At 43.6% G+C, this 25,073-nt stretch overlaps 1 protein-coding gene across 4 annotated transcripts in view; it reads left to right on the forward strand.

Annotated features, from left to right (window-relative positions):
- FANCI (FA complementation group I) overlaps positions 1-25,073 on the forward strand; it is a 714,639-nt gene that overhangs the window by 231,273 nt on the left and 458,293 nt on the right. For all 4 annotated transcript variants that reach the window (XM_069222692.1, XM_069222696.1, XM_069222693.1 and 1 more), the window contains exon 19: positions 8,950-9,018. In XM_069222692.1, the coding sequence (XP_069078793.1) occupies positions 8,950-9,018 (69 nt within the window). The remainder of the gene's footprint in view (positions 1-8,949; positions 9,019-25,073) is intronic.

Below are 25,073 nucleotides of genomic sequence, written 5' to 3' on the forward strand. Positions count from 1 at the left end.
AGCCCCTCCTCTGCCTCAAAACCTTCCTAGTCCGTTGGGACATCCGGGATCAGTTGGCCACAGAATTTGCCATCATCTGCCCCACTAGGAATCCCTTACTACGGACAGGGGAGTTCTACAGATCGTCCGAAGGGGTACCCACCCTTCGAGACTTCTCCTCCTGCCATGCCACCATCATTCGATCACCTGTCAGATGATCATTTGGCACTTCTCCGCGAGGAAGTCAAGGCTCTTCTGACCAACGGAGCCATAGAGAGGGTCCCTGCACCATATGTAGGTCGTGGTTGCTATTCCCGCTACTTTCTGGTGCCCAAAAAGGGCAAGGGTCTTCTCTCTATCCTAGACCTTCGGTCCCTCAATCTCTTCCGCAAGAAGGAGAAGTTCAAATGTTAACTTTCGCTCAGGTCCTTTCTGCCCTGGACCCCGGAGACTGGATAGTTGCGTTGGACTTGCAGGACGCCTATTTCCATATTCCCGTCCTGCCGGCCCACAGACATTACCTACAATTCGTGGTAAGTCACGAGCACTTTCAGTTCACTGTGCTCCCCTTTGGCCTTACTAGTGCCCCTCGGTGATGGTAGTGATTGCAGCTCATCTGCGCAGGTTAGGGATCCCAGTCTTCCCCTACGTCGATGACTGGCTGTTGAAGGCAGACACCCCCCAGAAAGTCGTCTCCCACCTGCAGACTACGGCGAACCTCCTGCATCTGCTGGGGTTCACTATCAATGTGCCTAAGTCACACCTGACTCCCTCTCAGACGCTCCCTTTCATCGGAGCTGTTCTGGACACAGTGCAGTTTCAGGCTTATCCTCCCGAAAAGCGAGTCCAGGATATTTGGGCCATGATACCGATGTTTCAGCCAATATCCTGTATTTCAGTGAGAATGACTGAGGCTGCTGGGCATCATGGCCTCCTGCATCCTGCTGGTCCAACATGCCAGATGGCATATGCGGGCTCTGCAGTGTTACCTGAAGTTGCAGTGGGTGCAGCATCAGGGGAATCTCTTTGACATGGTTCAGATGTCGGAGGGAACTGCAAAAGACCTGCAGTGGTGGTTGTCGAATCCAGATTGGGTCAATGGCAGATTTCTCTCCCTTCCCCAACCAGATCTCACAGTAGTGACAGATGCATCACTTCTGGAATGGGGCCGCCACATAGGAGAGGCGGAGATCAGAGGCCTCTGGTCTCCGGCGGAGTCCGGGCTCCACATCAACCTTTTGGAGCTCCGGGTGATCCAACTTGCATTGAAAGCATTCCTTCCCTCTCTCAAAGGGAAAGTGGTGCAGGTGTTCACCGACAGCACCACCGCCATGTGGTATTGCAACAAGCAGGGTGGAGTGGGGTCGTGGACCCTTTGCCAAGAGATTCTTCGCTTCTGGACATGCATTCCAGGGCATTTCCCTGGTGGTTCACCATCTGGCGGGCTCTCTGAACGCCAGAGCAGACAAACTCAGCCGTCAATGTGTAGTTGATTATAAATGGCATCTCCATCTGGAGGTGGTGCAAGGTCTCTTTCACCAGTGGGGGGATCCTTGGTTCGATCTGTTCGCCTCTGGTAGAGAATGCGCAATGCCAGCTGTTTTGCGCATTGGAGTTTCCAAAGCGGCACTCACTCGGCGACGCTTTTCATCTCAAATAGAACTTAGGCCTCCTGTACGCCTTCCCGCCAGTACCACTTCTGCCAAGAGTTCTGAAGAAGATCAGGCAAGACCGGGCCCAAGTAATCTTGGTAGCTCCGGACTGGGCACAAAGAGTCTGGTATCCCGAGCTCTTCAGGATGGCCATCAATCCTCCGATCAGACAGCCCCTCCAAGAGAATCTTCTGTTGTAGCAGCTGGGGACAGTTATCCATCCGAACCTTTCCATCTCCACAGAGATTGAGCGGCGACAGTTGACGGCTTTTGACCTTTCATCCAAAGCCTGTAATGTCATCTTGGCAGCCAGGCGTCCCTCCACCAAAACAGTATATGCCTGTTATTGGAAGAAATTTGTGGCATGGTGTATCAACAAATCTGTTGATCCCCTCTCTGCACCTCTCTTTATTCTCTCTCTTGCCCAGCAGGGCTCTACTCTGGGCACTCTCAAGGGATATTTGCTTGCCATATCTGCCTTCTTAAGGCTACCAGACCAACCTTCTCTTTTCAAATCTCCCACTGTTGGGAGGTTTCTTGAAGGCCTCACTCATATGTTTCATCCCATCCCGTTCATCATGCCCCAGTGGGATTTGAACGTGGTCCTCAAATACCTCATGTGCACCCTCTTCGAGCCACTCCATAACTGTCCCTTACGGCTCTTAACCCTTAAAACAGCTTTCTTTATTGCCGTCAACTCTGCTCGCAGAGTAAGTGAGCTTCAGGCTCTTTCTTTGAAGCCACCATTCCTAGCAGTGCATCCTGACAAAGTGGTGCTTCATACCATGGCTTCCTTTCTTCCCAAAGTGGTAGCGCCTTTTCATGTAGCCTGATCTGTCACCTTGCTTACTTTTTACGCACCCCCACATCCCTCACATAAAGAGTAGGGACTCCACCATCTGGATTCAAAAAGAGCATTGGGGTTCTATCAAGATCGTACAAAAGATTTCTGGGTGGATGATCAATTCTTTGTGGGATATGTGGGTGTGAAGAAAGGGAAGGCGGTGCAGAAGAGGACCATCTCACGGTGGGTAGTCCTCTGCATCAAGATGCGCTACGCTTTGGCAAAAAAGCAACCCCCTGAGGGTTTGAGTGCTAATTCTACCAGAGCAATCACTGCTATCACAGCGTTTGCACGCGGAGTTCCAGGATATCTGTCAGGTGGCAACGTGAGCGTCCTTACATACGTAGACCAAGCACTACTGCCAGGACTGTCAGGTTCACACGGACCTCTATTTTGGCAGTTTAGTCCTGCAGGATTTTTTGGTGTGATCTTAGTTCACAGCCCACCACCGGGGATGGTATTGCTTAGATCTCTATTAAAAGGTAAGGAATCTGCAACTAGAAGTCTCTATCAGATGTCCAAGTTACTTACCTTCGGTAACAATATATCTGGTAGACATTCTAGTTGCAGATTCTTTACCGACCCGCACATTCTCCACGCACTGCGAACTGATTTCTAGAGACAGGTACTTCCCACTAAGGGCCCTAGTTTAGGCGCACCATTCTCAGTGTTCTTCATGGCTCCACGCTACTGGTGTGGAAAGCCGTGAAAAGAAACTGACGTCAGTGCGCCGCGGTGGTGTCTATATACGACTGCGATGTCATCACGGCGACCACGATTCCTGCGAGTCGACCGACGCCACCTAACGACGCACAGGGGGTACTGCTCGGAGAAAAATTCCCCGGATCCAGTCTGACACCTGGGAAAATTCAAAGGTAAGGAATCTGAAGCTAGAATATGTCTCTACCAGATATATTGTTACCAAAGGTAAGTAATTTGTATAACTGAGCTGAAACTGCAGCAGTTTGTGTTTCCAGAAAAGGTTTTATATCTGATGTAGACTTCTGACTACAGATTCCTCACTTTGTCAATTATACAGGTGCCAGACTAGATTCGGAAACTTTTGCTAGCAGTCCCCTCACATGTTTTCAAGAGAGGCTTTGTGTGGGATTCATCGGCCCCCATATATGTGACACCTTCACACTTTGATGTCAATTCTTTTCTTTCTGCTCCTTCTGATGCTGATCAGGATCTTTTTATCCCGTTATTTTGATAAACTCATTCCCCTCTTAAACATGTCAATGTGTAGTTTGTCTCCCGCTTAAACAATAGCATTTAAGTCATGTCATGACGTCATTGTCTAAGGACAGTGACTGACTCCAGTGACCTGTCTTTGGTGCCTTGGCTCCAAACATGTCTTGACAATGTGCGACTGCTGCTCCAAAATGAACTGTAAGACTGATCATTAAGAAAAACATGCCACCGCTGAACTTTGCATGTCAAAGAGACTGTCCTGTTTGAGGGTGCAGACGTAATCCTGACGCTGCTCCTGCTACCAATCAATGTCACAGTGTTCAGGTAATTCTAAAAAAGCGAAAAATGTAAGGCGTCCAGGCATGGGTGTCCATCGTCCTGCCATTGATACCACTCAAAGTTGTGCAGTGCCCTGGACACCTCTAGGCTGTGCGTTGGTCCTTCACGTTGGAGCCATTTTCACCATTAGTACCGAAGTGCAACAGTGTTGCCATAGCACCTCAGAGAGCTAAAACAGGCTCCATTTTCAGTGCCCCTCCAAGTCTCTCTGGTGCCCTTTCAGGCTACAAAGATCCGTGGGTGCCTCAAATCGGTTTAGTGATGGCAGATCCATCCCAGGTGTAAACTGTGCCCCTCTATCTTGATTTGAGGCCCGACCTTTTCTTTAAACTCTGCTCCCCTTGCTCCAGCTCTGTCGCTACCCAAGATGCTGTGCTGCTCTGGAGCCACGGCAGACGCCACTGGTTAGGCCATCTCTATACTGACTCCAGCAATTGATTTGATCATCTTATCAGACTTTGAGGCCCATCCCCTTCCACCCAGAACTCGACAATATGCCCAATCAGAATCCGACACGTATGACCTCTTCTGTGACGATGGGGACAATGATTATCACCAAGATAACTATGACGATGGCAATATATTTGTTGACCTTCAAGATGGCGGCTGTCTGGATACATCCTCCAATATTAGCCTCAAGGGAGCTGCAGGGAGTCTGCTTTTGCAGAAGTGTGCCTTGGGACAACAGAACGTCGGAATACAGAGCCTGCTCCACTTCTACCAAATCAGTACTGGCATATCAAAGTACCTGACTAGCTCACAGTGCCCTGCTTGCCCTCCTAACCTTACAGAGCGACAGGTAATTGTGCAACCCAAAAGGCACAACACTCTAGCCTCCTCTCTCAGGGAACAGTGGAAAACAGGTCAGTCCTTTTCTTACATTATTTCAGTCATTCAGATATATAGCAACAGTTACAAAAGACACAGTGAAAGTACACAATATATTTATTGCAAGTAACACAGTCTATTATGAAGCAAATTAGATGCTTATAAAAATCAGAATAGCACTTAGAAAACTATAGCACAAATGGTGCCACCGTAATGCAAATCAAGTGTCCTAAGCGTACCCTGTAATTGTATGCGCAGGAAGGCTTATTATTATTATTATTATTTATGATCTCTGGGAGTGGAGAACCCCATACCTCTGTTTGCGTAGTCAAATGGTCCTCATAGGGAAGTGAACCCCGGACTGCATCTGTTCCCCAAACGTGTTACCTCTGCTGTAATCCTCCTCTCTAAAAATAAACACTGAGGGACCTAATTTATAATGTTAGCTAGATACAGTAAAGAGATGCTTTGTTATGTCTATAGAAGCCTGGGAACAAGTGCTGAATGGACAAAAAACAACACCTGGCACTTGTTGTACCCACTGCAGTCGGAGAATGTACAGACAGAATCACAGGAACTGCACAGCAAGTGAAATTACAGTGTGTTTCAAAACAATGGCACGAAAGGAAAAATGTGTCATGTACAACAATGCAAGACAGACATTGGGATTTCTAGAGTGCTAAAAAATGAGGCATAGCTATACGGAGTCCACAAACAGGCCTCCTGACCTAGGCTATGGCAACAGAAGAGTCCCCCCTCCTTTGCTAGAATGATCAGAAGGGCAGCAGAATTTTTGAACCTCAATTTACGTTCTACTGAGGTGAAAACGAAAGTACTCACTGAGGACAAACCAGCCAAGACCCTCACTGAGGACAAACCAGCCAAGACCCTCTATTATCCTTTAAAGAGGGCCCTGATGGGCACTGGGCAGAACCACGATCCTGCCCACAATTAATAGGCAAGCGGTGAGGCGGCACAGACCTGCCTCTTAATATCTGGACTTTCTCATCCAGCATCCTACTTCAGAGAATCTTGAGGTACAGGCGTCCTCTAGAAGGCTGAACTGCAATTCATTTTCCACGACTCCCCATGACAGAGAGTCTAAATAGATGGAGACATTTGCCAAATGCTTTCTCCTCTACAAATCTGACCCGGAGGTCTGTCAGTACCTCTTGATTCCTGGGCACACATTGTGGGACAGAGTTGCGGTCATCTTGCCAGCTTTCCCAGAAGAAATCCAACCAACATTACAGTGTTTGATTTTGGATGATTAAGACGCAGTGAAGTACTCTATTCGCTCTTGTCTGGATAACACCAACACTCTAGGTCAGAACCAGCGTAGTGTCTCTAAGAGTTCTTGTTGGACATGCCATTTGTCAGCTCTAAGCTGTTTGGTTCAAAAGCTGATTCAGCCTTATAAAGGTTTGAATATATTAAGGGTACTGCTTGGTCTTTAGGCCTAACACAGCCTGCTCGGAGGCTCCACCAGCAACTTCACATCTTTTTAAGCTTCAGCAGGGGAAGCCAGCAGAAGCAAGACCAGTACCTGCCTCAGCAGCAACAGGCCCTCCCAGTCGTTTCAGGGATATGTGGCTGGAGAACATGCCCACAGCATCCGGCAACGCTGTACTGATACCCTAGTCCCTTTTCCCGTAGCTGCCACAAAAATGCTTCAGACTACCCTCAGTAGCTAATGATCATGGGAGGATGTGTCACCTTCTACCTCCCCAGGTAGCAGAGCATCGCATCTGACTAATGAGTACTCTAGACCATGGAACATGATACTCCTTCCCCTTCCTGCAATAGAGAGGGTGGAGGCATCAGAGATTGGTACTGGCTGTTACTGCCGTTATTTCCTGGTGCTGAAAAAGGGTGGAGGCCTTCGCTCTATCCTCTTTATCTGCCCTCTGAACTTCTTCCTTCCAAAAGCAAGTTCAAAATGCTCACTCTGGACCCAAGTTCTTTCTGCCCTGCATCCAGGAGACTGGATGGTGGTATTGGATTTGCAGGATGCCCATTATCATATCCCCTTCCTGCAGACCTACACATGTTACCTACAGTTTCAGGTAGACACTTTCAGTTTTTAGTACTCCCTTTTGGCTCCGGGGTTCATGGAGCAGATTAATGGTAGTAGTCACAGCCTTTCTGCGAGTTTCTCATACCTCAAACTGGCTTCTGAAGGTAAGCTCATCTCAAGCAGTCTTAAGCCACATCCAGAAGACGGCTGACCTCTTGACGTCATTGGTATTCTCTATTAAAGTGCCAAAGTCACACCAGACTCCTTCACAATGGCTCCCCTTCATCAGAACTAACTCAGATATGGCACGAGTCCAGGACATTCAGGCTATGATTCCAAAGTTTCAGCCCTTGACCTGGGTCTCAGTGAGAGTGACCCTGGGGCTTCTTGGCTTCTTAGCCTCTTACATTCTACTTGTGGACCACGCCCGGTGGCTCTGCAGTGCGATCTGGAGTCTCAGTCGGGTCAGCACCAAAGGCACTTATCAGAGTCCAGCCAAGTGTTGGAGGAGACTGCAAAAGACCTGCAGTGATGGCTACTCGACCGCAATTTGCCAAGCAGCAGATGGCTTTCAATATGCCACCCAAAGTTAGCAGTCAGTGAGAGAAGCCACTTGGTAGAGGAGGAATTCAGAGGACACTTGTCTACGGCAGAGGCTTGCCTGCACATCAGCTTGTTGGAGTTGCAAGTGATTCACTTGGCATTGAAGCTATTCCTCCTGACCATCAAAGGGGAACGAGGACAACATGATCCTCATATGGTATTGCAGCAAATAGGACAGCATGGGATTGTGGGTCATGCCTCGGGAGGCTCCAAATCTCTGGAAGTGGATCAACGTTCAGAGCATTTCTCTGATCACCCAGCATCTGGCAGGATCTTTAAACGCCATTGTGGACAAACTCAGCTGATGTTGCCTATTGGATCGTGAATGGTTTTTACACTCGGAGGTGGCACAGGGCATCTTCTAGCACTTGGGAGAACCCTGGGTCAGTCTATTCACCACTGCAGATAATTTGCAGTTTCAAACATTTGTATGTTGGAATTTCACAGGCAGTTCTCCCTTGGAGATGCATTCTACTCGTGTTGAGGCTTGGGAATCCTGCACACTTTTCTGCCTTTACTGTCCATAGTGATAAGAAAAGATTAGGAAAGACTGGCCCCAAATTCATTGTAAAGGCTCTGGACTGGTGAGACTAAAAGGATGTGGTAGCCAGAACCTTTAGCCATACGCACGTCTTTCCATCTGGAAGGACCTCCTGTCTCAGCAGCGAGGCCGACTCCTGGTCCCGAGCTCATGTCGTCTACACTTCCATGCGTGGCAATTGAGCTGTAACAGTTGCTGGCTTTCTTCCTTCCTCCTTAAGTGGTTTTTGTTACCTTGGCAGCCAGGTTTCCATCCTCCAAGACTGTATCTGAAGGACGCTGGTAGAAGTTTGTTGTTTGGTGTTCCTCCCCTAACATCCTACCCTTAAATGCAAAGTTGTCTGTTCTCATGTTCTGTCTTACATTAGCCCAGCAAGTCCTTGCTGTGGCAGCAGGTAAATGTTACCTTTCAGCCTTACTATGGTTGCCTGATCAGCCATCCTTCTTCAAGTCACCAGTTTTGATGCAGTTTTTGAAAGGGCTGATCCATGTGTTCCCAACAACACCATTTATTATGCCGCGGTGGTACCTTAATTTGGTCCTTATGTACCTAATGTGCACTCGCTTCGATCAAGTGCACAGTTGCCCCAGCCGTCTACTAAACATTAATACATTTCTCATTGCTGTAGCATCTGCAATCTGGAAGTTTGCACACTGCCATATTCTGATTTCAATGGCTTCACATCCAACGGCATGATTAAGATCAGTTAAAAAAACTAGAGGGGCGAGTCGGAGCCAATGCAAAGCTGCACGATTTCACCTGCAGGTGCACAAGGGGATTGCTAACAAAAAGTTCCAGATGCAGACTGGCACCTTGGGAAATTCACAAGGTGTTGAATCTGCAGTTAGCCAGAGTCTCTACCAGGCTTTACGGAAATAAGTAACTTGTTCATTTCATTTTTAGTGTTTGGTTTACCACACACTCACTGTTTCTTGTTATTTTCTTTGTTTAGGGTTTTTATGATGTTCTTCGTCGGAATTCACAGCTTGCAGACTCTATCATGCAGACATTGATGTTGCAGGTACACTGTCTTAGCTCAACTGAAACGTTTTTAGTATAACCCTGTTTTTAAGTATGTGAAAAATATCCATCTATCAGAACGTTGCTGTCGTATATATTATTAATCAAATGCAACAAACATGCCAGTGTCTAATTTTAAATGCCAGTGGCGAAATTGCTGAGCCTTCCAAGTCTTGCGTCATCTCCTACCAGTCTGCCATCAGACATTCATTGTTATTTGTTCTTTTTGTTGTTTCCCTTAATGTAATGTACAGATGTGAATCTTAAACTTCCAGATTATTTCACGCATCACAGAATTAAAGAAGAATTTATGAAAATGCTCTTTGTGGGATATCATAAAACAGACAAGAGGGTTGATTGGACCCCCTAATGCAGAAATTGCATGTAAACTACTTAGGAGCCTTGTTGCAACACTGTTAGGACCCTTGTGGTTCTCTAAATTCGAATATTGAAAATATGAGCAACCACCTCTGACAACTGGAGATAAATTCCTGGCATGGAACATGGCTGTTGCCTCAATCCCATGTCTAAAGCAGTAGCAACCCTTGCAGATTCCTTTGAAACTGCATGTAAATTAATAATTTTCGGGAAAATTTTTGAATCATAGAGGAATATGGTAAAGGATACATCTTAGATTACTGACCCAGGTTGTCAGGGAGGGACAAATTTAACAAGAAACAAGTGTGTAATTAACAAAAGTACATTCTATTTTGATTGAGGTTGTAATGAGCATCACTCGCAAATCCGTGTTCAACTTGGAGGTGATTGGATTTCTTGTACCACCAGGAGACTAGTAATATAATTTACTGAGGTATTCCTTGTTATCTTAGCTATGGAATATCACTTGTTGTCTGTGCAGGATTGAGTTCTCTAGCAAATGAATTTCAACTCTGGTATATACCCAAGGTTCTCTCTTTGATTCTAGTCTTAGTATATTAAGAGCCACCACTGTCGCTTTCTCAAAGCCACCAAGTTTATGAGGGCAGGAATTTCAGATCTGACCTTTGGTGGTCATGAACAGAGTTGCCCTTCCACTTCTTGAAGGGTTTTGAAGAAGTTTAGTCCTTGTTATTCCATTGGTAGTTGGCAAGACAACTTTGATACAGTAAGGAAGATGCAGCAATAGTAGAATCATTCCACACAACATGAGTTGGAAATTGATATTTTGATTACACCCATGGTATATGATAAGAACGATCAAAGTTTAACTGCACTCCCAGTGATTATTGCTGCTTTCGCCAGACACATTGTAGTTCATTTGTGTCATCATGCAGTTGTATTACAAAATGTTGAGTGTAAAAATGCTGTGCTACAAGAATATTGGAATTATAATAGGGAAAATGGTTCACTACTGACTAATTTCAAAGATGAGTAATTACTTACAGTATGTACTGAATTGCGCACTCAAGTGCCAGATAATGGCCATTAGTAAGAACAGAAACAAAAACTAGCATCCTGTTTAAAATATATAACGTTTTAGTAAAAAACCTTTTGTATGTATACATAAACTTATACAATAAAGTAAAACAAGGTGCTTGTTGTGTTGCAGCGGGGATAGGTAGGGGCACCAAATACAGATATAAATAAGTCTAAGAATGTCTAGAAACAAAACCTAAAGGACTGAAACATAGCATTAAGGGACTGTGTTTTCTACTCCCTTTGTTATTACAGTGCTGTTTGTGTTTGAATTGATAAGGCTTTTTCGTAATGATATTGACACTGTTTAAATTTTTCATATATACATTATTAGGTCATCTTCAGGACTGGACTATTTTAGTACACCAAATAGTGTGGCTGAGCTCAAAAATCCCAGTGCCAATGAGTCACTCACCAGTGAGATGAACACAAGGGTACTGAGAGACATAAAGTTATTAAGATGTTTTAAAGGGCTTAAATCCAAGTAATGTGTTAAAGAGATTGTGGAGGGAGCCAGGGATGGTCTCCCAGATTAGCAGGGTGAGCTCTACTCGACAGGGAAAGGAGTATTGTAACGTAACTCTGCTGTTAATAATAGTTTTATTAATAATAATAATAGTCTTGCAGGAGCCAGAATGGTCTCCCACAACACTGGGGTCAAATGCCCTCTGTGAAGAATGGAGTATGGTAACTCTACTGTTATCTGTAATGTACAAGATAGTGCAAACAGTCACTACAATGAATCAGAGAAAGACTCATAAGTGCCCCAGAGCCCCTGTAATCAAATGTGATGACAGGCCTACAAGGAGAGGCGACTGCATAACGAGAAAGACCCCATGGCAGTAGGCGTCCTCAGTTCAAACAGTCACTGAAGACGATCTGTATATACTCGGGTGCCTTTGTGGGCGTATTGGGTTGCTCTTTTGTATAAACAATATATACAAAAATATTATAGTCAGAATATCGACTACCAAAATATCACTAAGGTAAGTATATATAAGGAAGTGTATATTTACTGTAGCTTTCGCTGAAAAAAAATAAAATTATATATATATATATATATATATATATATATATATATATATATATATATGTTCGATGGCATGTGTACCTGCAGATACACATGCTGTGCATATATTCCGCCATCTAGTGTTGGGCCCGGAGTGTTACAAGTTGTTTTTCTTCTAAGAAGTATTTTCTCGAGTCACAGGATCGAGTGACTCCTCCTCTCGGTAATAGTGCGCATGGGCATGGACTCCTTTGTTAGATTGTTTTCTTTCTGCTGTCGGGTTCAGACGTGTTTCCTCTCGCTCCAAGACTTTTCGATTCGGAAACTTTATATTAACTTTATTCTACCGTTGGTATTGTTTCGATCGTGTTTCCATCTGCAATTGAGTCGATAGTACCGTTAGGAACAAGAAAACGCCCTTTCTGGCGTTTGCGCCGTACTTGGGCCTGTTCAGGCTTAACATGCCATAGCCTGATGGATCATACTTCATTCCGATTCTGTCCTCAATGCCACACGAAATTCCCTTACACTGATCAGCACGTGTTATTTAATCTTTGCCTTTCTCCAGAACATCGAGAGGAAGATGGTGAAGCTTGTCTGTCATTCTGGTTTAAAAAGACACTGTGTGACTGGAGAGCAAGAAAACTCGAGATGGCGTAGAGGTATACAGAGTCCACTGACACCTTAGAGGAGGAGCAGGCACAGACGGCTGTTTCAATTCAGGACACCCGTCTCCGAAGTAGACCCGGATGAAGACAGCCAACTGATCACTGCGGCTCAGCATGTGAGTACACCTGCCCCTACGCCCACTACCAAGAGACCTATTAAGGCCTTGGGTGCACCACTGCCATAAAGCCATGGTTCCACCCGAAAGAAAATTGTCGGCGACCGACCCTCGTGTTCGGTGCCCAAAAAGGCCAAGTCAACCCATCAACAGGCCACGCCTATTTCGGTGCTGGAGTCGAGCAAACACATTAAAAGCTCCACCTCTGAGCCGAGCCGACGTCCACCTACTTCAGAGTCGAAAATTCAACGTCCGGCTTCAGAGCCGAAATCAGACTGTATCTTCGGGACTTTAAAAATTAGGTACCATTTCGGAGCCGAAAAAAATCCTTCTACATGGAAGAGACAGGACTTTCAAGTTGTCTAAAGCACATTCCAAAGACACTTACTGAACAATCCTGCAGAGGCATAAAAATATCTGAATATCTTTCTGAGGACTCTGATATCCAGCCAATTTTGGAGGTTATGGACAGTAGACAAAGAAGGATACATATCCATAAGGAGAAGGGGAAAATTGCTTCACCTCCTCCACAAACCAAGAGGAAGCTGGCGTTTCAAGAGACTCTTGACACTGCTCCACCTCAGAAAAAATATTTAAAAGAAAGGAATAGCCATCACCTTTACAGCTTTCTCCACCACATTCGCCACAGCTTTATTTCTCTCCACCACCTACTACCCCACCACCGTTACCCTCACCAACACATTCTCACACCTACTCACACGGAGATACAGTGGACCCCTGGGATTTATATGACCCAGATCTCCATCCTTCCTAACCTTCACCACCAGAAGATAGTACGGCTTACACTCAGGTCATTTCTAGGGCAGCTGCATACCATGGAGTTCAGATGCATGCTGAAACATTGGAGGAGGATTTTCTTTTTAACACATTGTCCTCCACTCACTCACGCTACCAGTGTTTACCAATGCTGCCTGGTATGCTTAGACATGCTGAAGACATATTTAAGGAACCTTTCAAGGCTAAAGTTTTAACCCCAAGAACAGATCAAATATATAAGCCTGCGCAAACCGACCCAGTTTATATCACACAACATGTACCACCAGACTCTATTCTAGTTAGTGCTGCAAGGAAAAGTGCCAATAGCCAGTCTTCAGGGGATAGTCCTCCCCCTGGCAAGGAAAGCAGAAAGTTTGATGCAGCTGGTAAAAGGGTAGCTACACAAGCACTTAACCAATGGCGTATTGCAATTCCCAAGCCCTGTTAGCAAGGTATGACAGGGCACACTCGGATGAAATGCAAGAATTCTTGCAATATTTACCTAAATAGCTTCAGAAAAAAGCACAACAAATTGTTGAAGAGGGACAAGCAATCACTAATAATCAAATTAGATCTGTCCTCGACGTAACCGATACTGTAGCTAGAAGTATCAACACCAGCATAACAATTTGTAGACATGCATGGTTAAGATCCTCCGGGTTTAAACCCGAAATACAGCAGGCTGTGCTTAACACGCCCTTTGATAAGGAACATCTATTCAGACCTGAAGTTGACACAACTATTGAAAAGCTCAGAAAGGACTCTGACACTGAAACAGCCATGGGAGCCATATATACCACACCTTATCTGGGTTCCTTTCGCAAACAGGAGTTTAGGGGAGGTTTCAAACCCCAAACTACAGAGGCTTCCACCTCACAGGCTAAACAATCCCAGCAGTATTATCCAAGAGGATCATTTAGTGGCTCTTACAGAGGCAAACACTTTAGAGCCAGAGGAAAATTTAATACCTCAAAAGGTGTCACCACTCCCCCAAAACAATGATTTCCTCAACATCCCACACATCTCCTGTGGGAGGAAGACTGCAACAATTCCACTCTCACTGGCAAAACATCACCACAGATCAGTGGGTGCTTTCAATTATCCACAATGGTTACTGCCTAGAACTCATTTCTACCCCTCCAAACATCCCCCCTCGCTCTCACAGACTCTCCCCATAACACAATGTTCTGCTAAAACAAGAGGTACAATCTCTAAAACTAAAAGGAGCAATAGAAACTGTTCCAATATCACAACACGGCACAGGAGTATATTTCCTGATACCAAAAAAGATGGTGCTCTCAGACCCATTCTAGATCTCAGACCTCTAAATCTATATATCCTGTCAGAACATTTTCACATGGTCACTCTACAGGACGTAATTCCCCTACTACAAAAACAAGATTACATGACTGCCTTAAATCTCAAAGATGCTTACTTTCATACTCCAATACATCCAGCTCATCGCAAATACCTAAGATTTGTAATAGCAGGCAAACACTACCAATTCAAGGTACTTCCCCTCGGCATAACAACAGCTCCAAGGGTTTTCACAAAATGTCTAGCTGTAGTAGCAGCTCACCTCAAAAGACAATACATACATGTCTTTCCTTATCTAGACGATTGGCTAATAAAATCAAGCAATATTATACAGTGCCAACAACACACCCAATGCACAATAGATACCCTACACACATTAGGGTTCACAATCAATTACCAAAAATCTCATCTTCAACCAGCTTCAGCCTTACCTAGGTGCTATTCTCAATATGCAAAAAGCATTAGCCTATCCAAATCCACTAGGATACTGGCTTTTCAAAACCTCATATCACAGTTACAGCCCAATCAAAGTTGCACAGTAAGATTTATCATGAAACTATTGGGAATGATGGCATCATGCATAGCAATAGTACCACATGCAAGACTAAACATGAGACCACTGCAACAGTGTCTCTCACAATAATGGTCTCAAGCACAGGGTTAATTACATGATCTAGTGTTGCTAGGCCGCCAAACTCACAAATCTCTACAATGGTGGAATCACAACAACTTAATAAAAGGGCGGTCATTTCAGGACCCTGTGCTTCAGACCATAATAACAGATGCGTCAGTGACCAGTTCGAGAGCTGATCTCAACCACCAAACCATACAACGGGAATGGAATTCAACGCAATTAACTTATCACATAAACCGTTTAGGACTGTGTTTCTCGCCCTAAAAGCTTTTCAACCTCTCCTCAGGCACAAAATAGTCTAAATAAAAACAGAAAAATATGACAACAATGTATTATCTGAAGAAACAGGGAGGAACACATTTATCTCAATTGTCCCTTCTAGCCCAAACAATATGGAAATGGGCAATTCACAATCAGATTTACTTGCTAGCAGAATACATCCCAGGGATACTCAACCAGCTAGCAGACGTACTAAGCAGGACGCAGCAACTAATACACGAATGGGAAATTCACTCACAGGTACTTCAACAGTATTTTCAAATGTGGAGAACACCAGACATATACCTTTAAGCAACAAGTGAAAACGCAAAATGCCAAAACCTTGCATCCAGACACCCACACACTCTGTCCAAGGGCAATGCTCTATGGATCAACTGGTCAGGGATATTTGCTTACGCTTTTCTCCCTCTCCCATTAATTCCATTTCTGGTCAACAAACTGCGTCACACCTCTCTTACCATGATACTCATAGCTCCCATGTGGGCATGACATCACTGATACACAACACTCCTAGATCGGTCAGTAGTACCCCATCGCAAACTTCCAAACAGACCAGATCTATTAACACAGAACAAAGGTCAGATCAGGCATCCCAATCCCAGTGTTCTCAACTTAGCGATTTAGCTCCTAAATTTGGATATTTGCACCTTCCATTAGAATGTATGGAAGTTCTAAAACAAGCACGCAAACCTACAACTGGATAGTGCTATGCTAACAAGTGGAAATGGTTAGTTTACTACTGTCAGCCCAAAAATATAGACCCACTTAAAGCATCAATACAAGATAATGTATGTTACCTACTTCCTTTACAAAAAGCAAATTTAGCTTTTTCCTCTATTAAAATTTATCTCACTGCTTTATCAGCTTACTTACAAACCATACAACATACTTCTCTCTTCAGAGTCCCTGTCATAAAAGCCTTTATGGAAGGACTTAAGCATATTATTCCACCAAGAACCACACCAGTTCCTGCATGTAATCTCAATATTGTACTCACAAGATTAATGGGACCACAATTTGAGCCCATTCATTCATGTGATATTCAATTTCTCACTTGGAAAGTTGCTTTCTTAGTAGCAATTACTTCATTATGAAGAGTGAGTGAAATACAGGCATTCACTCTGGAGGAACCATTTTTCCAAGTACACAAACATAAAGTTGTACTTAGGACAAATTCAAAATTTTTGCCAAAAGTAGTTTCTCCTTTTCACATTAAGCAATCAGTGGAATTGCCAGTCTTCTTCCCAACGCCAGACTTAACTGCTGTAAGAGCTCTTCATACTCTTCACCTTAAAAGAGCTCTAATGTACTATGTTAATAGAATAAAAGAGTTTTGGAAAACTAAACAGCTTTTTGTGGCTTTCCAACAGCCACATAAAGGAAATCCTATCCCTAAACAAGGATTAGCTAGATGGATTGTAAGATGTATTCAAACATGTTACGTTAAAGCAAAAATACAACTTTTGATAACTCCTAAAGCACATTCCACTAGGAAAAAAGGTGCTTCCATGGCATTTTTAGGAAACATACCAGTGGCAGACATATGCAAACCACATACATTCACAAAACCTTACTGTGCGGATGTATTCTCAAAGCAACAGGCCAATGTTGGTCACGCTGTACTTAAAACACTATTTCAAAACACTTCAACCCCTACAGGCTAGCCACTGCGTTATTGGGAGAAGGACTTCTTTTTAGTCTATGCACAGCATGTGTATCTGCAGCTATACATTCCATCGAACAGAAAATGTCACTTACCCAGTGTACATCTGTTCGTGGCATGTGGAGCTGCAGATTCACATGCACCCTCCCTCCACTTGGAAGCCTGTGTTCATTGCAGTACTTGTTTGTACATATTATATATATATATTTACATTTGCATGGACATCTTATTTACTTAGTACATTTAGTTGTACATTTACATTCTTTCACTCTATCACTCCTTCCTATACCGTTCTGCGGGAAAACAATCTAACAGAGGAGTCGATGCCCATGCACACTATTACCAAGAGGAGGAGTCACTCGATCCCGTGACTCGAGAAAAGACTTCTTTGAAGAAAAACAACTTGTAACACTCCGGGCCCAACACTAGATGGAGGAATATATGCACAGCATGTGAATCTGCAGCTCTACATGCCACGAGCAGATGTACACTGGGTAAGTGACATTTTCCATATATATATATATATATATATATATATATATATATATATATATATTGCAAAAGGAAACAGGACACGCACTCCCGGAGACTGCAAATAAACTTATCTTTAATTTATCTCAGTTGTCATCTTGTTGGCAGTAAGGTTCAATCCAGCACCACGACGCGTTTCGACTTGCCAGTCTTTTTCAAATGGTTTCTGCTCTCATGAACAGGCAACTTTCTGACATTTCTGATCCATAATATTACTGCAAAACGAGGCTCCTGTCACATGATGATGCCACACGTATATTTCAATCCATAATAACAGCCTCTGCGCTTTTGTTTCCAAATGAAGTCAGTAAGTCACTCTTCTCCTGCTCGCTTTTCTGTAAAAATCAGCCGTCATGATTGGGTGAGCGGCATTCTGGTATTTATAGTCCCACAGTTTACTCAGCTGTTAACACTCGAGGCCCTTCTTCTGTTAATTACACTCACTTTCCTTCCTGCTTAAAGACACACGACTGCCAATAATTTCAAAAACTCTAGATTTTAAATTTTAACATGCTCTCTATATCGTTGGTATATATATAGTCCCACTTTGAAATAACAACCTGCTTTACAATCGAGCATGTAAAAATAATCATTTCCAAGGTCTTTTACTTTCTCTCCAAACTCGATGTTAATGTCACGTTCACATCCCAAATTGCCAGCCTCTGTATTTCAAAAAACTGTTAGCTACGTTCCGTTTGCCGCTCCCAATGGATAAAACTAAAAATACGTTAACAGTCTCCGGACCCACAATTTAGGGCCACATCGGCATAATAGGATCATATTTGGTCACTACTCACCATATTTCCCAGTAAGATAGTGCCAAGGAGAAAGCATAAAGCGCTGATAGAAGTCGTCTCATTTTACTAATCTTCCAGTGTAAATACACACGCAGGGGATAAGTATCCCCTTGCCATCTCCAAAAATATCCCCATGCCGGGCTCAGTCGCTATAAATAAATTCATCTCAATACACGGTCCTACAAAGCGACGTGCCTTGCTGCTGGTGCTGTGTCAGGGTAAAGGACCAACCCTATAAATTGCAAAAGGAAACAGGACACGCACTCCCGGAGACTGCAAATAAACTTATCTTTAATTTATCTCAGTTGTCATCTTGTTGGCAATAAGGTTCAATCCAGCACCACGACGCGTTTCGACTTGCCAGTCTTTTTCAAATGGTTTCTGCTCTCATGAACAGGCAACTTTCTGACATTTCTGATCCATAATATTACTGCAAAACGAGGCTCCTGTCACATGATGATGCCACACGTATATTTCAATCCATAATAACAGCCTCTGCGCTTTTGTTTCCAAATGAAGTCAGTAAGTCACTCTTCTCCTGCTCGCTTTTCTGTAAAAATCAGCCGTCATGATTGGGTGAGCGGCATTCTGGTATTTATAGTCCCACAGTTTACTCAGCTGTTAACACTCGAGGCCCTTCTTTTGTTAATTACACTCACTTTCCTTCCTGCTTAAAGACACACGACTGCCAATAATTTCAAAAACTCTAGATTTTAAATTTTAACATGCTCTCTATATCGTTGGTATATATATAGTCCCACTTTGAAATAACAACCTGCTTTACAATCGAGCATGTAAATATGGTGAGTAGTGACCAAATATGATCCTATTATGCCGATGTGGCCCTAAATTGTGGGTCCGGAGACTGTTAACGTATTTTTAGTTTTATCCATTGGGAGCGGCAAACGGAACGTAGCTAACAGTTTTTTGAAATACAGAGGCTGGCAATTTGGGATGTGAACGTGACATTAACATCGAGTTTGGAGAGAAAGTAAAAGACCTTGGAAATGATTATTTTTACATGCTCGATTGTAAAGCAGGTTGTTATTTCAAAGTGGGACTATATATATACCAACGATATAGAGAGCATGTTAAAATTTAAAATCTAGAGTTTTTGAAATTATTGGCAGTCGTGTGTCTTTAAGCAGGAAGGAAAGTGAGTGTAATTAACAGAAGAAGGGCCTCGAGTGTTAACAGCTGAGTAAACTGTGGGACTATAAATACCAGAATGCCGCTCACCCAATCATGACGGCTGATTTTTACAGAAAAGCGAGCAGGAGAAGAGTGACTTACTGACTTCATTTGGAAACAAAAGCGCAGAGGCTGTTATTATGGATTGAAATATACGTGTGGCATCATCATGTGACAGGAGCCTCGTTTTGCAGTAATATTATGGATCAGAAATGTCAGAAAGTTGCCTGTTCATGAGAGCAGAAACCATTTGAAAAAGACTGGCAAGTCGAAACGCGTCGTGGTGCTGGATTGAACCTTATTGCCAACAAGATGACAACTGAGATAAATTAAAGATAAGTTTATTTGCAGTCTCCGGGAGTGCGTGTCCTGTTTCCTTTTGCAATTTATAGGGTTGGTCCTTTACCCTGACACAGCACCAGCAGCAAGGCACGTCGCTTTGTAGGACCGTGTATTGAGATGAATATATATATATATATATATATATATATATATATATATATATATATATATATATATATATACACTGAAAAAACAAAGGTTACAGGAACATTATACTTAGGAAATATAATTTTTTTTAAAACATAGCAATTCACTGAAAAACAAAGGTTACAGGAACGTTATAGTTAGGCTCACATTTTAAACATACAAAACCATAGAAATTCACCCAGAAACCCAAGAGCTAAACCAGCCTTTCCCAATACTGAAATGATGTGCTGCGCATCAATGGCAAAATAGACATAAGATTGGTGAAGGCAGCCTTCGAGGCATACCAGGCCAAAGCACAGGCAGTTCGCTTGTACAGGGTTGAGCTTTCGGGATCAGAAGCTGCCCACGTGTTCTGAAAATTGAAAAACAATTCTTGCATCACCTGGTGCATCTTGGCCTGTTGACCCCAGTGCCAGCCCTAAGACATGAGTTGGGTATGAATAACAATGAAGCTGTTGCATTGCTTAAACCACTCCTGTCCTGGCACCTAATATAGACTAATCAAACAAACCTTATAACTTATCTCATGCTTATTCGTGAATTCTGGCAAAGCAGTAACTCACAAAACACCTGAACCAGCAAGGAATGCCACAAGATTTGGTCTAAGCCAGAGACCATGGCTCCCTCAACCTTGTAAGTAATCAAAGAAAAGTATTTATCATGGCTGCCTCAAACACAGGGAGGCAAGTTGTTTACGTTGTTCAAGGAAATCAACCCCCACTCCTTGTTAGAAGAGCTATTGTGTCAACTTTTCCAGGCAGCAAAGAGAAGCTCATTTATAACATTTAAGTTAGGATACCTCCCTTTAAAAACCTTTGCAAGTAACTGGTCAAATATAAATAGTGACACTACCTACAATTGTATGGAAGGTGATGGTGAAACACTTCTGCACTATGCACTTTCTCTTTGTCAGAAAGAAAGTTATATCTTGGTCCGCTATTTAAAAATAATATATTATAAGACACTTTAATACTGCTATTAACTTATGCCTTCAAACCGACAGTGAGCTTATTTTCAGTGCATTGACCTCTTATATTTATGCAACCTGGAAAGCCGCGGGACTGTCACTTTATGAGTAAATTACATTTTATTCATAATTATTGGCTGATACATAACCATTTTGCTTCTGCTGCAAAATCTAAAGTTAATTATATTATTTGTCTTTGATCATAGACCTTGGGCTTACTGAAATTGTTTAAAGTCATGTAATCATGATGACTTACTGTTATAATGTATGTGTTTTGTATTACTTTGTATTAGATAGAGAACCTTTGTTGCATGCACTCCATTACGGTGAGAATGAATGATAGTAAAAGTTTGAGAAGAAGGCACTTTCCGTGACTTTTTAAATATGTTATATGGAATTGGTATTATTATATAATAATGTAAATTTGAATATGAAATTAACATCCACTCAGCAGGATAGCGAGGGTGAGGTAATCTCAGATCTCATGGATGAGACTTTAGTATTTATGTATGCCATTTAGCTGTTATAGCATTTTGTAAGCAGAATATTTTATGAAAATTGTTGAGGAAAACTTAATTTTTAAAGTGATGCTTTAATGGTTTTTTTGTATTAATATCTCTTTTATACTGTATGGCTTACACTTGTGAACTGAAACAATAAATAAACCAAGCCAAGCCCTCACATCCACACTGGTTGTGCTGGTTTGCCATCAGGACATCCTTGCATCCTCAATATTAACAATGTTATCACCCTCTTTTGTCAAAATTCCTCAGTAGGTCGAATCCAAATCTTTGAGCCCCTAGCATCATGCATTGTAGCACACATCTTTCTATGTTCACATTTAAAAAATAAAAAACAGCACGGCTGAAATGCAATGCTTCTGTGTTACCATATTTCCAAGGGTTGAAAAAGGCTCCGATACAAAAGATGGAAGAAGCAGGACTTGGGCACTTGATTGTGGGCTGTAAAATACAATCTCTTGTGTCTATATGGTCAAACATTTTCAAATGTATAATCTATTACTCTCACCTCAGTCCAAGATAATCCTGCCTTTTGTTAGTTGTATGATAGTGCCGATAGCCACTCTATAGTTATAGAGTTAACACAGAAAGGGATTTCTTGAATTTGTATCCCTTAATAGCTTTGCAACTGTTTGGAAGGTCCCAAAACACTCTTGAAATCCAATGCATTTTACATACATTTTTGTATTTCACGTAGCTGCAAAACAGCTAAATGGATTATAATGAAATTTCATTTATTAGACTATATAGATGATTATTTTTGCTGTTGCAAGTGATATTATAAAATGTTTAAAAAGTCATAAGGGCCATCATTTAGTGATGCCTTGTAGCACAAATAGCAAGGAAGCTCCAAAAATAAACTAGGATGCATATGTAAAGTTTCTAATTTACTACATGAATAACTGAAAGACCAATTTATGGTCACATGCTAATGGAAACATATAAACAAAAATATAACGAATAGAAGATATGTTAACCCCTTAGTTGCTGGGCCATACGGACCGCATGTTAGGCTGGGGTTTGTGAGGTATTGAGCGCTGCATGTTTGTAGCCTGCCTAGACTGGCTTCTACAAGGGCAGGATCATTGGCTATCGTTTTTTGAGCACTCACAGTGGTCCCCATAACCGCACCTTTAACCACAACCTTAAATGCCTCCCACTCCATTAATGGGGAGGAAGCCATATTTGCATTTTCTGTAAAGTAATTATTAATTACTGTGGCCAAGTTGTCTTTAAGGACCACGTCTTCCAAGAGTTGTGGCTGCCGCCGCCACTTAGGGGTCGCAGTGGGCACCCTGCTCCAGAACATCATCAATTCAAGAGGATTGTGATCAGACAGGGCTTTCCTATGTAAGTGGTATGTATGTAATGTGAGTCTGTAGTGTAGTAGGGCACAGTATATGATCAAGGTGGACATGTACATTGTGTGGAGGGGAGTAAAATGAGTATTCGTACATCTCTCCGCATTGGCGCTAGGCAGTGGTGGGTGTGATAGGTCAAGGGATGTATCCAGTGCTGAATTATAATCTCCACCCAGTAACCAGGGTAGCTGTGCCCAGTTCACCAGGGTAGTAGATATCTGTGCTAGGAGTGTGCCCTGTTCAATTTTGGGGGCATAGAGGCTTCCCAGTACCACAGGCTCTCCATCTAAGGTGGTCCGGAGCAGCACATATCTGCCATTGTTATCTACTTTAGTGTCTGTCACTTCAAAAGGGACTCCAGAGTGCAGCCATATGGCTGCTCCACGGGGCAAACACAGAATAGGAATTGTGGAACAATTGCCCTCTCCACTTCCTGTGCAATTTTGTTGCCGCATGTGTGGTCAGGTGTGTTTCTTGCAAGTACACTATGTGCGCTTTGTGGCGGTTCAACTGAGCCATTATTCTATGCCGCTCATAAATGGAACCAATTCCGTGCACATTCCAGGTGATAATGTTATAGCTATCTGTAGACTTCATCATAGGCCCTTAGTATGTAACAATGAGGGGTGGCATGCATGTACCTGCAATGAGTGGTATACAAGTCATGCGTTAAATGTGTAAATGTCCAACAAGTAACATAATAAACATTTCCCTCAAAACTTTCCAACATGAGGCTAAGCATAAAACCCACTTGGCCAAACTTGTAAAAAAAAAAAAAAAAAAAAAAAGGGAACCATTAAATCACAAAGTAATACGTGCAATCACTAGTGGGGCAGTAGGCATAAGACTTCTCGTTAATGATTAGCAGTTGGCTCAACGTGATAGCCAGTACATGGGCCCACCCAGGTGCCCCAGTCAATGGTAACCATGTACTCCCTAGGAAGGATAAGCCCAGGGAGACCAGCGTCTGTAGCAATGCTTCATGACTAAGACAGACCCTAGCAAGAATACTTTGGCACATAACATAAACCATAATTGGTCAAGGTCCAAAGTAGCTTTGTGTGCCCACCATAATAGGAGCAGAAGCTTGTGGTCATCGCCAGTCAGTGCACTGCCCCGTTCGTTCCCTTCAATGCCTCTTAGTAATGGTTAGGTCCTAGCTCCTCCAGGACTATAGGTCGTGGGCTGGTTGGGGCGTAATAGATGGGAACAAGCCAACACTCCCCTCCGAGTCTGAGGCAACAGTACTATCCATAAAGGAAACAACGCTGGGAGGGGTAGAATGGGCTTGTATGGAATACGCCGATTTAATTGCTGCCCTCTGGCCCCTCCAAGCCTTCTGGCAGGCCAATTATGTGGATGTTCTCGCGCGCGGCCTCCCCTCCGCATCATCCACTCTCTGCTGTTTCCGTAGCGGTTCGATAACGGTTTCACTGTCCTCCAGCCAGGGTATGAGGGTAGCAGTGGCAGCCTTCACCTTGTCCTCCAATTTTCCATGTTCATCTTTAAGGAGGCTGAGCTCAGTAGTAACGGACCCCAGTCGTTGCTCTGTTGCAGATCAACGGAGCAACGCTCAGATTTCTTTCATCTTTCATGGACAAACATCAAGTTTATCCATGGGGGTCAGTGAGCGTGGGTGGTATGTAGTCATCAGGCATGGATACCAGAGAACTCTCTGAATGTACAGAATGCAGGCCTGGGTAAAGGCCGATAATGAAATGCCCCTGGGAAATACCAGCAATTTAACAAACAGAGAAGGGGAGGGTGGGCACCACACGCATCAGAACAAGTGGAGAGCTAGGGTGTGCAAAGCAAGGTCCACCGCCGTACTGCGAGCCCTTATCAGCAGGCACTGCCACAGGTAGGTCCGCCCTACATCGGTGCCATTATAGTCTGAACCAAGCAGGATCACACTGCCACCCCGGCCTCCGGGTTCGTCCCTGGGCAATCCAGGGCTCACTCGCCGGTAACAGCGAAAGCCTGAGCTGAGGAAACCCGACACAGGAGGGGACACCAGTCCCTCCTGGACTGCAACGAGTCGCCACCTCCACCTTCACTTCTCAACGGCTTGACAGCAGCCCCAGAAGGGTCACATCATGGAGCTCCCTCAGGCACCTCGGAGCTGCACCTCTGTCAGGGATGGCATCGTGGCTCCAGCTGGGACTGGCCGGCGTACGTCCCCGACCTCTCCACCCTGGCCCCTCCATCTTCTTCCGCGGCTGTGCCGCTACTGCTGCCTCACCCTGCAAGCACAGCCAGCCACCAGTGATCGGCAAAATAGGAAGGGCTCGATTCACGCCAGACGAGGCCCATCTTGTTT

Source organism: Pleurodeles waltl, chromosome 3_1 (genome assembly GCF_031143425.1).
Source record: "Pleurodeles waltl isolate 20211129_DDA chromosome 3_1, aPleWal1.hap1.20221129, whole genome shotgun sequence".
In the NCBI taxonomy this organism is placed as follows: domain Eukaryota; kingdom Metazoa; phylum Chordata; class Amphibia; order Caudata; family Salamandridae; genus Pleurodeles; species Pleurodeles waltl.